At 50.8% G+C, this 15782-nt stretch overlaps 1 protein-coding gene across 1 annotated transcript; it reads left to right on the top strand.

Moving 5' to 3' along the window:
• The first annotated feature begins 1333 nt into the window (after positions 1–1333).
• Positions 1334–14549, top strand: CYP11A1 (cytochrome P450 family 11 subfamily A member 1). The gene is made up of 9 exons (XM_033852626.2): positions 1334–1602; positions 5078–5233; positions 6919–7118; positions 8123–8326; positions 9236–9393; positions 12650–12816; positions 13101–13179; positions 13690–13887; positions 14261–14549. The coding sequence occupies exons 1-9, from the start codon at positions 1334–1336 to the stop codon at positions 14390–14392; spliced, it is 1563 nt and encodes a 520-aa protein (XP_033708517.1). The 3' UTR covers positions 14393–14549.
• Positions 14550–15782: the final 1233 nt, after the last annotated feature.

Below are 15782 nucleotides of genomic sequence, written 5' to 3'. Positions count from 1 at the left end.
TTGCCACCTGTTGGGGAGGAAGACGTTTTCCTCTACCCTTCTAGGTTCTTCTGGCTGGTCTAAGAATGAAATTGACATGAGACTGATGTCTCATCAGAAGAAAATAAAACAAAATTTAGTAACACATCTAGGGACTTCCCTGGTGGTCCAGTGGTTAGGACTTCGCCTTCCAGTGCAGGGGGTGCAGGTTCGATCCCTGGTTGGGGAGCTAAGATCCCACATGCCTCGTGGCCAAAAAACCAAAACATAAAACGGAAGCAATATTGTAACAAATTCAATAAAGACTTTAAAATTGGCCCATATCCGAAATAAATAAATAAATCTTTAAAAAAAGAAAACACACATACATGGGAGAGACTCAGAAAAACTAACTCGCCAAAATAGCTGAAAATGTCACCTAAAGACCATCTTCAGCTGGAGACAAAAGAGGATGCCAGAGGTAGGGGTTTGGGACTTTGAAGGGACGTGGAGATGGGAAAGCAAATGTTTGGTAAATAAATGTTTGCTGGCCATGCAGAGATTATGGGATGCAGAGTGATCTCTGGTCTCTAAGAATTTCCCTCACCACACTTAGTCCACATTCTTTGCCGATGTCTTTGGTGATTCCTGAAACAGGCCTTCTATCTAACTTCTTCTTCAGGGGGTTAAAGGGAAGGTCAGTCTCTTCCCAAGTCTTTTGGGCCTTGATTGTTCTCATCTTGAAATAATCTGCATTCCAAAGAGACATTTTGGGGTGGCAAGTGTTGCTACCCTACAGGACTATCGCCTAGGAGACAGCCTTTCAGATAGCTCTGAGGGTCTGCTCCAGAAAAGTAAGGGAGAAGCCACGATTTATATGAACTTTTTGCTGGAAAAAAACCATGTAGCCTAACATGAAAAGATTACTGCTAATCACAATCAACAGACATCTCAAGTTAATGCTTTTAGTGCTTTTCTATGTAGGGGAAGGTGCAAGAGTCCAGGGGCATGGAAAGTTTTCCTTAGATATACATCTCAACTCTCTAGGGGCCAGTATAATCCAAATGCTTCCTGTTTTTCTTCATCCTGAAGTCTCCCTCAGGGTGCACAGAGGGGTTCCCCTCAGGTGGGTGACCGCAGTGGCTAATGGCTTGATCTTTGTAGAACTGGAATGGTGGACAACATTCTTTCTTTACAGTTCTCGAGTCTGGGAGGGGCTATGTGGGCTGGAGCCAGCGGGAGGAGGAGGGAGGCTGACCGCTTTGTCAGCTTCTCGCTTAACCTTGAGCTGGTGGTTATAAGCTGGGCTCTAGGGGCCCAGGGCCAGAGTCACCTCGTCAGGCCCTGCTGCAGTAGGAGCAGTTGTAGGGGCAGCATGCTGGCCAGGGGGCTTCCGCTCCACTCAGTCCTGGTCAGAGGCTGCCAGCCCCTCCTGAGCACCCCGCGGGAGGGCCTGGGGCATCCCAGGGTGGGCACTGGAGAGGGAGCCGGCATCTCCACTAAAACCCCTCGCCCCTTCAACGAGATCCCCACCCCTGGTGACAATGGCTGGCTTAACCTATACCGTTTCTGGAGGGAGAAGGGCTCACAGAAAATCCACTATCACCACGTCCAGAACTTCCAGAAGTATGGCCCCATTTACAGGTAAGCCTGGCAGAGGTTGGGGGCTGGTGGGATAGGGCAGCCCTGCTGGGCTCCCCTCTCCTCGCATGGTCTGCCCTCCCCTTCCAGGCTCTTGTTCACCTCTGGCTTTATTTCTTCCTGCCTGGGGGTGGCAGGAGAAGGGATAAGGCTTCCCAGACAGTGGGTTCACTTCCCAGCCCTGAGGCCTCAACAGTCCCCAGGTCCTATACCCTTTGAAACTTTAGGGAGGTGGGAATGCTAAGAGAACAAGCCCTGACAAATGCCTCCCTACATCCATTATCCGCAGCACACCTTGCAAGGTAAGTTTATCATCCCTATTATCAGAAGACAATGAAGTTCAGAGAGGTTAGGATTCTTGCCCTGGTCCCTCAGCTAGAACCCTGTCCTGCTGGGGCGCTGGCCTCGGCCCTTGGCCCTGTGCAGCTCTGGAGCAGCTGATTTTGTCCCTTCCACTAGGCCTGGCTGGAGCCCCTCTTCCCCAAGCATCTGCCTAGCTTCCTGCCAGGAGGAAGGGCCTTCGGTCTTTTGACCACTGTGTACCCCACCTTCTTGCCCTGGGATGGGGGTGGGGTCTGGGGGCTGCCCTTGGTGGGAGGCCTCACTTGTTCTGGTCTAGCAGTTTCTAAGGTGGGTGGGCTTCAAGACACAGCTGAGTTCTTTTCTGAGAGCGTAGGTGAGGGGGATGGGAGGGCAGGGAGGGGACACCAGGAGGGACAATACTTTACTTTTACTTTAAGTGAAAGGGTTGAGATGAGGAAAGGGCATGTAGGACATGTTAGCTGGTTGGATAGGTGGGCTGGGGGAGGAGGCTAGTTTGTGTAGGGGACCAGCAGCTCCCTAGTCAGGGTCACTTCCTCCCTCTCCCACAATGCCTTTTGAAGTCTTAAGTGACTTTTTTATAGCTGGCTGGAGGCAGGGCGCTGCCTGCCCCCCCACCCCGCCAGACTGAATGTCAGGCTTGGGAGAAGTCTGCTCCTGAGTGTCTCTTCCTTGTCTGTCTGTCTCTTTCTCTCTTCCAGGCCTCTATCCCCAACCTCACTTCATGGAGCTCTCTCGTTATCCCCTTCTTCCACCCCGCCTCATCCATCCTGCCCCTAGTCCCCGTAGGAGCTCTTTATTTTATAAAACCCCTTTCTACTTTCTGAGTCACTTTCATCTGAGCCTTGGCACATGTCCTTAAAGTTGGTGCTATTATCCCCACTTTACAGATGGGGAAACTGAGGCCCTGAGAGGAGAAGGGTCTTACCAATGTCACACGGCTCATCAGGGCGAACCCAAGGCTGGAACCTTGATTGTCTAACTTACAGTTCAGTGTGTCACTATTCTAGCTATAGCCTTGAAATAACAAACTTCTAAATGAACGTGAGGAATTTAAAATACAAGTTTTGTGGATTTTTCCTTAATACAAGGCTGTCCCTGTTCTTTATCAAACAATTTAGAAAAATTGAAATCAGATACAATCTCAGTTTTGAGACTATTTATATTCCATTCAGAATGTGAATATATTTATACGCTGTTTGGCGTTGTCCTATAGCAATGTATGGAGGACTTCTTTTCTCTTTTCTCTTTTCTCACTTTAAGATAATTTGAAAAGGCAGCATGGTAGCCCATAGCATGGATAAGGTATATTTTTTTAGCCAGTTCTTTAAAGTGGACATTTAGTCCACTCTAGGTTTTTTTTTTTTTGCTATTACACATCCTTTTCCATTTTTTTGCTATGAACATTCTCATCCATCAGGCATCATTGTCTGATGTCAGATAGCTGCCTTGGGCTAGATTCCCAGAGGTGGAATTGATAATAACAATAGCAGTTCAAGGACTTTGCTTAGCTTTTTTTTTTTTAATGGAGTCAGTGGTTTGAGGCTGTGTGGCAGCTGGGAAAACACTGAGAGGATTTTCTAGGAGGCCGTGGATTGACATATGTACACTAATATGTATAAAATAGATAACTAATAAGAACCTGCTGTATAAAAAATAAAATTAAATTCAAAAAAAAAAGGAGGCCATGGCTCGCCAAGGAGACTTGCGGAAGGTAGGCCCAGGCTCTATGGGTCAGTGGTTAAAGCAGTGCTCTTTCCATCTCCCCATCCTTCCCTTCCCCCTTCCCCCTCCCTCTCCTTTCTCCGGGAAGAGGGAGGAAGAGAGGGGAGGGAGGGGGGAGAGAGAGAGAATGAGAATTTGGCTTATACCTGTATGTTCCATGATATTTTACCTTAAAGTGTGTCTTTTTTCTTTTTCTTTAGAAATAAGTATCTTTTATTTTGCTATTTTACTCTAAGAACGTAATTTATAAATATATTTAATTCCTTTTTTTCTTAACATTTTTATTGGAGTATAATTTCTTTACAATGGTGTGTTAGTTTCTGCTTTATAACAAAGTGAATCAGTTATACATATACATATATCCCCATATCTCTTCCCTCTTGCGTCTCCCTCCCTCCCACCCTCCCTATCCCACCCCTCTAGGTGGTCACAAAGCACCGAGCTGATCTCCCTGTGCTATGCGGCTGCTTCCCACTAGCTATCTATTTTACGTTTGGTAGTGTATACATGTCCATATATATACTACCACTCTCTAACTTTGTCCCAGCTTACCCTTCCCCCTCCCCATGTCCTCAAGTGCGGTCTCTAGTAGGTCTGTGTCTTTATTCCCATCTTGCCCCTAGGTTCTTCATGACCTTTTTTTTTTTTTTAAAGGGTATCTTGAATTAACTTTCTTATGCAAAAGGCAGATGCAAGTGAGAAGTAGAATTTTCTGTTGTTTCACAATAGCTGTGCTTTAATACTCTCCGCAAAGTGCTCTGAGGTATATTTATACCCTGGGTCTGACGTTTTACTGTAGTTTTATTTTAATAGCGACAAGGTACTTTGTTGGACATCTGATTCCAGGGGGCAGGGCAGCCACTCCCAGAACTTCAATCCTAGAGCCTAGAAGGGGTTGCCTGGCCCGGTGCCTGGCTTGCCTGACAAGCAGTACAGGGTCACCCCAAGCTGCCACGAAGGCGCCATGTTTCTGAGCTCTGCCTGGGTGAGAGGGTGGAGGGTGCTGAGAGTGTGGACACAAAGGAAGAATGAACATGGAGGACTTGATGGTCCATAGAAGGCCCTGGGTAAGTCTTGGGGATGTGCTGAGGTAGGCAGGAGCCACTGTGATGATAAGAGAAGCACAAAGCTGTCACTTATAGAATGTCTCACGGGAATCACAGCCCTAGACTTCATATCATCTTATCCTTCAGCAGCTGTAAGACAGGTACTGCATTTATCTCCACTGAGGAAACTGAGACTCAGAGAGGGTAAGGGACTTAGGTCACACAGCGAGGAGGCTGTGGAACGGAATCCACTCCCAGGCCTGTCTGCTCTGCGCTGTCAGCCTCAAGGTGGTTACAGACGAGCCGAGAACTGTGTCCTGATTGCCCAGGGTGTGCGTGGTTCTCCTCAAACCTTACATCACAGCACCCCTTCTCTGCCCCTCCAGAGAGAAGCTCGGCAACTTGGAGTCAGTTTATATCATCGACCCTGAAGATGTGGCCCTTCTCTTTAAGTTCGAGGGACCCAACCCAGAACGATACAACATCCCACCCTGGGTTGCCTATCACCAGTATTACGAGAAACCCATCGGGGTCCTGTTGAAGTGAGTCTTGGGCCATCTCCCAGGGGCTGGAGGGAGATGATGGGCAGCTGTGGCGAGGGCAGAGGCTGGGGGTGAGGGGCTGGGGCCATGCGTGCCCTGCCTTTTCTTTCTATCTGGGGCCTCTAGACAAATCCCTGTCATCTTCCTGCCTCCATAAAACAGATGATGGGGATGGTGAACTGCCCTGCCAACCCTCAGCGACATGGTCAGGCAGAAGATCTTACTGAGTAATTAAAGACCTTGAAAAGTCCTCATTTCCTGGTTCATTCATTAAGTTCCATTTTATTGAGTGCCTACTATGTACCAGTCCTTGTGCTGGGTTCTGAGTCACAAGTAGGGCAGGGCCCTGCCACCGTGAGTCCCTTATAGCCTAAAGGAACAGTGAGAAACATGAACAAATCAGTGTATTAAATGTAATAGGTACCGTTTTCCTCCAAATTGCTCATCAAAAATTTAAAATGTGACCATAGCAAGTGTTGGTGAGGATATAGAGCAACTAGAATGCTCATAGTTTGCTAGTGGGGCTGAAAACTGATGGCATCACTTTGGAAAATGGTTGGACATTACTTCCTGCTGTTGAACGTTCACATGCTTACAATGCAGCCGTTCTGCTCTCAAGCATATACTCCAGAGAATATCCTGCCCCGCCCCCCCCCCCCCGAGGCGGACATGTACTAGAATGTTTGCAACAGGGTTGTTCATAATAGTGAGAACCTGGAAACCACTTAAATGCCCAACAGGAGCAGGAATGAATGACAGTGGCATACCCCAGTCAAAAAGAACAGACTCAGTGACTCACCACAGTACAGATGATACCTAGAAATATGAAATTGAGGGAAAAAAGCAAATCATGACAGCTTTTAGAAGAAGTTGAAAACAAGTATACGTATTTAAAAAGTATGTTTTAGAAATACGTGTCGGTCAGATAAAACTATATACAAAAGCAAACAAGGGATTCAGGTTGATGGTCCCCTTAGCCGGGGAGGCAGGATGTGGGAGGACCAGGTGGGCATCTGTAAGTTATTGTCAAGTTCCTAGTTTTTCTGCTGGGTGGTGAGTTCATAATAACATGCTTGTAAATAAACAAAGCCCCAAAACGACAAAGAGGGCTTTGCATGGATTTATTTTCAAGAATGGGCCGTAAGCTGAGAATAAGAATGGGCATTAACCCTATTCTGGGCACCTGAGATTCTCCACCAATGTGATTAATGGGACGTGTTGGGGGTGCAGAGGTTGCTCAATTGTGTCTGTGCAGGGGTCAGAAAAGGTGATGTAGAGGGGCCCTTGAATGGTAGGAGGTGAGATTGGCCAGGAGCAAGGGGAAGTGGTGAGGAGGGCAGGCCTGTAGCAGAGGCAAAGACTAGAGGGTTGGAAAGTTGCTTAAAGGCTCTAAGAATATGATTTCTCTGGCTTGAAGCAGCAGCAGCAGCGAGAGTAGAGCAGGGTTGGGGTTTTGTTCTCCTTCAGCCTCTTTTTTTCTTGTCACGCACTTCCCCACTTCTCTCCCCGCTGCCCCGCCCAGGCCAGGCAGAAGCTGGGAGGAGGTGAGGGCAGAGGAGGACGTGGATGGAGTGCTGGACTGTGAGCTGTGGCTCAGCCTCCTGGGAGAGCCAAGTCAGCCCCCTCTGTGTTTGCCAGGCCTGGGGTTTGTGACCGTGAGGGCCCGAGGGCCCATGTTTTCTCAGGAAGGCAGGAGCTTGGAAGAAAGACCGGTTGGTCCTGAACACGGAGGTGATGGCTCCAGAGGCCATAAAGAACTTCATTCCCTTGCTGAACCCAGTGTCTCAGGACTTCGTCGGCGTCCTGCACAGGCGCATCAAGCAGCAGGGCTCTGGAAAGTTCTCAGGGGACATCAGGGAAGACCTGTTTCGCTTCGCCTTTGAGTGTAAGGGGCTTGGACCTACCTGGCCACAGTCTTGGGGGAGGGAGAACCCAGCGTCCCACCTAGAGACCCAACACAGACCCTGAAGAAGTGTCGGGATTGGCTTGAGATGAGCCGCTGAACACATTCTCTGCCATCAGCCACCCAGGGGGAGCTGCACGCTCTCATCTGATTCATGCTATGGGGGCAAGAGTCTCTAAAATGTAGGTCCCTATTGCCACTTTCCTCCAAAAGCCAGGCTTGGCTTGGTCCTTCATTCCGCAAATCTCCTGGGACGGAGACCTTCCCTTTGAGGTCTGGGAGGGAAGGGGAGGGTTGGGTGGTTAATCCGAGCAGGGTATTGGAGGATGTGTAAGAGTTATCCAGATGGAATAAGGAGGTTGGACAGCGTAGGCAGAGGGAACATGCACATGCAAAGGCCCTGTGGCTTGATGGGGGCCCATGTGGTCTCTTCAGGAGATTTGGAGTGCCCAGAGTTTGGCATGAAATCAGCGTTCAGATTGCTGACCCAGGAGGTAGGAAAACCTTGGAGTTGTTGTGTCTTCTTATGTCCAGCCAGAGTGGGCCCTGGATGGCCAATTACCAGGGACTGATGTCCCCCAGGCACCCATCTGACATGTTTCAGGAAGTATTTAGCCACTTTGGTCAATTATAGACGAGAAACCTCTCTTTCCAGGAGGAAAGCCGAGAGGCTGCTGGGGGTGCTGGGGGAAGAGGGGCTGAGCAGTTTCATCCCAGCCTGGGCTGGAGGCTCTGCTTCCCACTCAAGTGATCCCTTTTTAGGGTCTGCCACATGACCCTCTGAAGGACCCGACTGGCCGCCAGAAAGGCAGTTTTCCTTAGCCCTGCAATTTTAGCCCTTTGGGACTCAGGCCTCAGTTTCTTTACTGCAGGAAGCTGAGGTTGGGTGCAGGGGTTCTTATGTGTTGGATGGGATGGTTTCCTGGGAGCAGAGGCTCTCAGATGGTCGGGTTGGAAGAGATTCCTCAACCTTGCTTCCCCTGCAGCCATCACCAATGTCATGTTTGGGGAGCGCCTGGGGATGCTGGACGAAGTAGTGGACCCTGAGGCCCAGAAGTTCATTGATGCCGTCTACCAGATGTTCCACACTAGTGTCCCCATGCTCAACCTCCCTCCAGACCTGTTCCGTCTGTTCAGGACCAAGACCTGGAGAGACCATGTAGCCGCATGGGACATAATTTTCAATAAAGGTGAGGGTTGTACCCTGAGCAGCCATATGTGGGGGCCAGGAGAGCCCTGTCTACCTCAGGAGATGGGAAATCCGGGCCTCGGTTGGCAGGGATGAGATTTGGGGGAGTGGGGAGAAAGAGACAGAGGGAGAGAGAAAGTCAGCTGGAAGCTCCAGGTCTCAGCCTGCCTCTTTGTCCCAAGTTATGTCAATGAGCACTGGCTTGCCATGTAGAAAACCCACCCTCTGGTGGGCAGGGATGGGCATCAGGAAGGCCCAGGAACCCCTGAATATGGTGGGCTGATTAGATTTTTCTGGAGAAAGAGGATTTAAGAGGTCCATCATATTCTTCCAAGGAGCCCGTGATTCCCAACATGGGTTAAGCACCAGTATTTCAGACACAGCTGTGCTTGGTGACAGAGCAGGACTTTGGTGAGAGAGATTGGTAAAGGGTGGAGAAGGCTGATTGGGATGTGGTGAAGATGCCAGGCCTGGAGTCAAATCCTGCCCCTGCCCCTGACACCCTTGTGACCTTGGGCAAGTCATTATCTTAGATGGACTTCTGTTTCCTTATCTGTAAAATGGGGATGATAGCACTTACCCCAAAGAGCTATGGCCAATAAATCAAAAAAACAGATATGAAGGATTTAGCAGAGACTGCTGCTCAGAAAGACGGCAGCTGAGAAAGTGCAGGGCTCTAGAATCCCCAAGCCCCCGTACCACCTCCCACCAGAGATCGTGCTCTTTCCCTCCCCTCTGCAGAGAGCCTCACTCTATTTTTTTTTTTGGCCGTATGGTATGGCATGCGGGATCTTAGTTCCCCAACCAGGGATCTAACCTGTATCCCCTGCAGTGGAGGCACAGATTCTTAACCAATGGACCACCAGGGAAGTCCTGGCCTCACTCTATTTTCTTTCTTCCTGCCCCACAGCTGAAAAATACACCGAGAACTTCTACTGGGACCTGAGACGGAAAAGAGAGTTCACCAATTACCCAGGTATCCTCTACCGGCTCCTGGGAAATGACAAGCTGCTCTCTGAGGACGTCAAGGCCAACATTACAGAGATGCTTGCAGGGGGCGTGGACACGGTGAGGACACAGTGAGGTGGCTGTAGGGGCACATCCTGTCCCTTCCTGTGCCCCTATGCCCCCTCCCACTAGCCTGCCTCATTGTCTGAAACCCTGTCCATGTGGGGTCCATCTCCCTGTCCTGACTCTACTTCCTAGATGCTAATCTCCTAGGAGGGTGGGTCACGCTGGTCATGATGGAGCATGCCTTGCGGCTGATCCACCATTTTTTCTTTGCCTCTGAGGAGGGAGTGACTAGGCACAGGTGGGTGACACAGCTCACTCCGAGTCAGGAAGGAAGGCAGGACCTCAGAAAAGCTGCCCCTGATGTCTGAAGGCATCATCTGTGGTGTCTCCCAGAGGCCGAACAATACCTCAGAAACTTCTGTTCTTTATTTTTTTTAAAGGTCCTGGATGGCCAAGTCCTTTTTTAAAAATAAATAAATAATTTATTTATTTATTTATTTTTGGCTGTGTCAGGTCTTCGTTGCTGCGCATGGGCTCTCTCTAGTTGCGGCGAGCGGGGGCTACTCTTTGTTGCAGTGCGTAAGCCTCTCACTGCGGTGGCTTCTCTTGTTGTGGAGCACAGGCTCTAGCGAACACGGGCTCAGTAGTTGTGGCTCACAGGCTCTAGAGCGCAGGCTCAGTAGCTGTGGCTCCGGGCTCTAGAGTGCAGGCTCAGTAGTTGTGGCTCGTAGGCTTAGTTGCTCCGCTGCATGTGGGATCTTCCTGGACCAGGGTTTGAACCCCTGTCCCCTCCGTTGGTAGGCGGATTCTTAACCACTGTGCCACCAGGGAAGCCCCAGAAACTTCTGTTCTTGAAAGTCAAAACTTCTCTGTCTTATGTGCCATCCCTTTTTCCAATACCTTAAACTTTCTCAAGCTAATGTGATGGTGAGGGTTAATTCTTTAGTGTTTCGTGGTTATTAGTTATGATTTGGGCACTGAGACTATAAAGGTGAACATAGTAGACTTCAAATCTCCCAGATGGCTCAGAGAGGAAGAGTATATTAGCTTGCTAGGACTGCCATGACAAAGTACCACAGACTGGGTGGTTTAAACCACAGAAATATATTGTCTCGCAGTTCTGGATCAAGGTGTCAGCAGGGTTGTTTTCCTCTGAGGCCCCCTTGCTTGGCTTATTGATGGCCGTCTTCTTCCTACATCTTCACATGGTCTTCCTTCTCTTCTTATACAGACACCAGTCCTATTCAGTTAGGGCCCACCCACATGACCTCATTTTACCTTAATTACCTTTTTTTTTTTTTTTTAAAGGCCCTATCTCCAAATACAGTCACATGGTGAGGTGCTGGGGGTTAGGACTTCAACATATGAATTTGGGAGAGACACAAGATCAGCCCATGACAAGGAGGTAGCATGGACACAGATAACTACCTCACCGCATTACAGGGCTGGATGGTGAGGCACGTGCCAGGTACTGACAACGCTGAGAAGAAGGGAGAGACTAACATGGCCTTGTAGGACAGGGAGAGTGTTCCATAGAGTAAAATCAATTTGTCTTTCCTCTTATTGCCAGGAGGACAGAGGAGGAATAGCATTTCAGGACTGGGGAGAAGCATGTGCCATGCTTAGGTGAATAACTTGATTTCCTACGTATCATATTTACATGGTACTCTAATGGAGGTCTTTCCGTCCCTCGGCTACAGATGGAGGCTTTGAGCATATTTTAAATATAGTTCATTGTCAGTCATGTAGAAGAGATCTCCGAAAAAAGCTCACCTGCACCAAAGCAGCTATTATTCTTAGGTAACATTTATTAAGCAATTACTATGTGGCAGGCAGGGTCCTAAGCTTTTTACATGTGTTAACTCATTTAGGATTCACAAACAACCCTTTTTCAGATAAGGAAACTGGGGCACAGAGAGGTTAAGGAACTTTGTCAAGGTCACACAGCTAGTAACTTAGTTGACTACCTTATTAAACAAGTATCTCCTGAGTACCCATTCTGTGTCAAGCCTTGGAAGTACTGAGACAAATACATGCATTTGATCTGAGCCTTGAGGAAGGAGTACACACTTGCTTCCTAGGTTGGGGAAGGGAATTGTAGGAAAAGGGAGCAGCATGAGGAAGATTTCTGGGCTTCAGGAGCTGTGTGTAGCTCAGTGTGGCTAGAGCATGAGGAGCATGTTGGAGAGAGGTGGCGGTGGGCTGGGAGCAACAGGCAAGTGTTGGAGGGGGTCCATGGGTCCGGTCAGAGCCTCTGGACTTGATCTGGGGACTCCAGGGAGCCAGGCAAGGATTTCAAGCCAGGAAGTGACTGGATGACATTTTTTCACAATTGTTTCTGCTGGGAAGAAGAAGGAGCATGTCCAAACCTCTTGGACCAAAATATGGTCCTTGGTAAGATAATATGCCAACAACTCGTATCCTAGCCCTAGGGCAGAGGGCTGTTCCAGCCCAGGGTCCCACCACTGAGGAATCTGAACTGTGGGGCTTGACGAGGGTCACTCATACCTTCAGTGAAAGTTAACAGTCACGACCTTGGGCCAACACTGAGATTAATCTCAGTATATACCATGTGCTAATTGCAATACTGATAGAAAACAGGTCTGGTTGTTCTGGTTTCAGCTTTTTTTTTTTTTTTGTGTAACGCGGGCCTCTCACTGTTGTGGCCTCTCCCGTTGAGGAGCACAGGCTCCGGACGCGCAGGCTCAGCGGCCATGGCTCACGGGCCCAGCCGCTCCGCGGCATGTGGGATCTTCCCAGACCGGGGCACGAACCCGTATCCCTTGCATCGGCAGGCGGACTGTCAACCACTGCGCCACCAGGGAAGCCCTGGTTTCAGCATTTTTGAGCCTCACTTTATGCTGTGCTGCTGTAGGCAGATGTTAAGTTTAGGGGGAAGTTCTACTGGGGAGAGGGCTGGTCATTTAACAGGCATTTCAAGATGAATGGCAATCATTCAGGAGTACAACCGTTACAGAAGTAGGATTTGGCCTCTTAGGGCCTCTGGAGTCCTTTGGAAGAAGGCATTAGCTATGTGGATGACCCTCTACTGGCTGGGGAGATGGGTGGGCTCTGGTGACATGAGGGGGAGGGCAGGGACAAGTGCTGCCCCAAACATTCCTGCCTGGGCCACAAGAAAGGCTTCTTGGACGTTTGCCGTCCGAATTGTTTTGCTTTTTGTGGATGGTGGTTTCTGGATACTGGGAGAAGGGTGGGGAGAGGTGTTTGGCAACGAAAATTTAGCCTGGGTCTAGGTGCCCCAGGAGTGACCTGTCCTCTTGGTTTTCTGTACCCTCTCACTCCCTGTCAGACATCCATGACATTGCAGTGGCACTTGTATGAGATGGCACGCAGCCTGAATGTGCAGGACATGCTGCGGGAGGAGGTCCTGAATGCCCGGCGCCAGGCCCAGGGAGACATAAGCAAGATGCTGCAATTGGTCCCGCTCCTCAAAGCTAGTATCAAGGAGACACTGAGGCAAGCCCACCCCCACCTATGCCTGTCCCCCCCCCCCCCCCCCCCCGCCCCACAAATCCCTGGGCAGGGGCAGGGTGGTGCCTGTGCACAGGGTTACAAGAACGCGCTGGTGGAGGAGACTGGTAGCAGGAAGTGGGAAGTCTGGGGAAGATAGATGGGAATAGGGAGAAGGGTCCTGCCTCCAGGTCCTCCAGGGTGCTGCAGCTGGGGCTGAGATGCCACGCCAGGTGCAGGGCTTCGTCCAGGCCTTAGGGCATCAGCTTCTGAACGCTTTTCACTGGCAGACTCCACCCCATCTCCGTGACCCTACAGAGATACCTCGCAAATGACTTGGTTCTTCGAGATTACATGATTCCTGCCAAGGTAGGTGCAGCAGGAGGGCTGCAGGCTCTGTCAGTCAGACAGACGAGGCCAGGGGCAGATTGCAGTTGCGTACAGATGGGGGCGATGGGGCCTTCTGTCCTGCCTTTCTTCCTGGAGCTGGCTGGTGGGGTCCTTGGTGGCAGTGGTCCAAGTCCGAATGAAGGGCAGAGGTGGTGGACACAGTGGGTGATGGTCTTTGGAATGTTGCTGGAGTGTAGGGTTAGGAGGGAGATCCCACTGGCTGCCTGGGTCTCTGGGGACCCTCTGGTGCTGAGGAAAGGGGCAGGGCAATCCCTTGCGCTGTGCCCGGCCTAAAGTCTTCAGTCACGCCCATTTAATGGGCGAGGCTCAGGGAAGGCGGGGAGGCCTCGTTCAAGGTCACATAGTGGGCAGCGTCCTGTGCTGCACAGCTGGGTAGCAAGGCTAGGGACCAGGAGTGGAGATGCTGGGTAATGCTCCTGGCTGTGAGGAGGTGAGGCCTACTCAGACCTCTGCTCACTGTGTCCCTAGACATTGGTACAAGTGGCCATCTATGCCATGGGCCGAGACCCTGCCTTCTTCTCGAATCCGGACAAGTTTGACCCAACCAGGTGGCTGGGTAAAGACAGGGACCTCATTCACTTCCGGAACCTGGGCTTTGGCTGGGGTGTACGGCAGTGCGTGGGTCGGCGGATTGCTGAGCTCGAGATGACCCTCTTCCTCATCCATGTGAGTCAAGCCTGGGGACATCTGTCTCCCATTACGTTGTCTCCCCTCCTCCACAATTCCTTGCTGTCTCCTCTCTGGGCAAATCCACTTACCACCCACTGGTGCTCCCTGGTCATATGTTCCCCACAATGGTGATGGGATGGGGGTGGGGTGGGAAAGGTCTTGTAGAAACCAAAGTGAAAGCCTGAACCAAGGGGACAAAGCACTAGTGGCGTGTTCAGGCTCTGCGCAGGATTCAGTAGGAGCTGGCAGTAGACCCCTTGGAGCCTCTCAGATCACACTCAACAGGCACTGCTCACAGGTGAATAAGCCTGGCCTGGGGGAGACAGACTCTCCCTGCCTCTCTCCTAAGCCCACAACCCCTCTTTCTCAGATTCTGGAGAGCTTCAAGGTTGAATTGCAGCATCTCAGTGATGTGGACACCATATTCAACCTCATCCTGATGCCCGACAAACCCATCTTCCTTGTCTTCCAGCCCTTCAACCAGGACCCACCACAGGCGTGATTGGAGAGGGTGGGCACAGCCTGCCAATCAGGCTAGCAGGGGTGTGGGAGGACGGCCCAAGGGGGTGGGGCCCGTGGAAGTGTCCGCATCTCCAGTGCTTGGTCCCCACCCCTGCTCCTTTCTGGCCAGCTCTGACCAGATGGAGTTGGCGCTCAGCTGAGGCACCCCTCTCTCACCCCATCTCTTCCCCCTCTTCTCCCATCCCATGAAGGCAATAAACGGCTAAACTCTGTAAAGTGTTTTCATTTCCATGTGACCCCTAAGGTATCCATCAGTCCTGTAGAGATGCTCCCTGACCCAGATCAGCAAATAGATCTAAGCGTGAATGGGGAACCCAAGGCAGCTGCACTTGACACCGTTTCTGCTGGGACCCACCCACCTACAGCAGCTCAGGAGCCAGCAGGATCAACCTCCCTTGCTGTCCCGGTTGGGTGTGAGGCAGAGTTGGTGGAGGGCTATTGCCACTGCACCAGGAGCTACTGAAGCAGCAGGCAGAGGGACATAGGACTTGGCAGAGTTCTGCTGAGAGTACAGGGCAGCCTGAGAGGTGTGGGCCAATCTTGGCTACCAGGGCAGGCCCACCTATCAGGAGGCTCGTATAGGGCTCTGCTCGGCTGAGCCCTGGGTGGGAATTCCCTGCGGGGTCATGAGGACTTCCTGCCAAGGTCCAGCCAGAGTCTTGGGCATGTCCAGGGATGATGTGGTGAAGTGACTGTGGGTGAGGGGTTGGCGTGAGGTGACTGACCCTGGGGACGAGAGGACAGCATGCTTCCTCTACCCCACCTGACCCTTCTCTGGGTCAGGTCTTAACTTCCTGCTCCCAGGCCTTAACTCCCAGGCCTTAACTTCCTGCTCCAGTAGGACATGCCCACTTGTCCAAGCTCTGGGCATTAGGCAGGGAGACTGGGGCAGAGTCTTTGGTACATTATTTGGACTGCCTGACAATGGTTTCAGTTTTGGCCACCTTAACCCCCTCTGAGCTTCATGACTCCTGGCTTGACCAGGTACCTGATCCTTCCTGGCCCTTGGCTACCCAACTCTAAGTTCTTCAGGTAGACGGGGGGCTAGTGCCGCTAGGGACAGCAGCCTAGCTGGCTTGGCCTCTTCTCCCAGGATCTGCAGGTTCTGAATCCATTCTTGGAGCCTTTCTGCTTTTCCTCATCACAATCCTCTTCCTTCTTGTCTTTCTCTCTCCTTCCTGCTTCCTTTCCTTTCTCCAGGCTTGAATCATCTTTGCTTGGAAATGTTAGTGTTGGAAAGGGCCTTACTGTCAAGGATGTTAAGCTCTTTGGGGATAGATGGGGCAACTGAAGCCCAGAGAGCTTGCTTGAGTCACCCAAGGTCACACAGCATGCTTGTAGCTGGAAGCCAGGCTTCCTAACTCTCAGTG

Source organism: Tursiops truncatus, chromosome 2 (genome assembly GCF_011762595.2).
Source record: "Tursiops truncatus isolate mTurTru1 chromosome 2, mTurTru1.mat.Y, whole genome shotgun sequence".
NCBI lineage: Eukaryota > Metazoa > Chordata > Mammalia > Artiodactyla > Delphinidae > Tursiops > Tursiops truncatus.
The sequence above is the reverse complement of the archived record's forward strand: the minus strand, read 5'-3'. Positions and strand labels throughout refer to the sequence as shown.

Coding starts and splice junctions, on each gene's coding strand:
- CYP11A1 (XM_033852626.2), top strand. CDS start 1,334: ATGCTGGCCAGGGGGCTTCCGCTCCACTCAGTCCTGGTCAGAGGCTGC. Junction 7,119..8,122: donor GTTTCGCTTCGCCTTTGAGT/GTAAGGGGCTTG, acceptor CTTCCCCTGCAG/CCATCACCAATGTCATGTTT. Junction 9,394..12,649: donor TTGCAGGGGGCGTGGACACG/GTGAGGACACAG, acceptor ACTCCCTGTCAG/ACATCCATGACATTGCAGTG.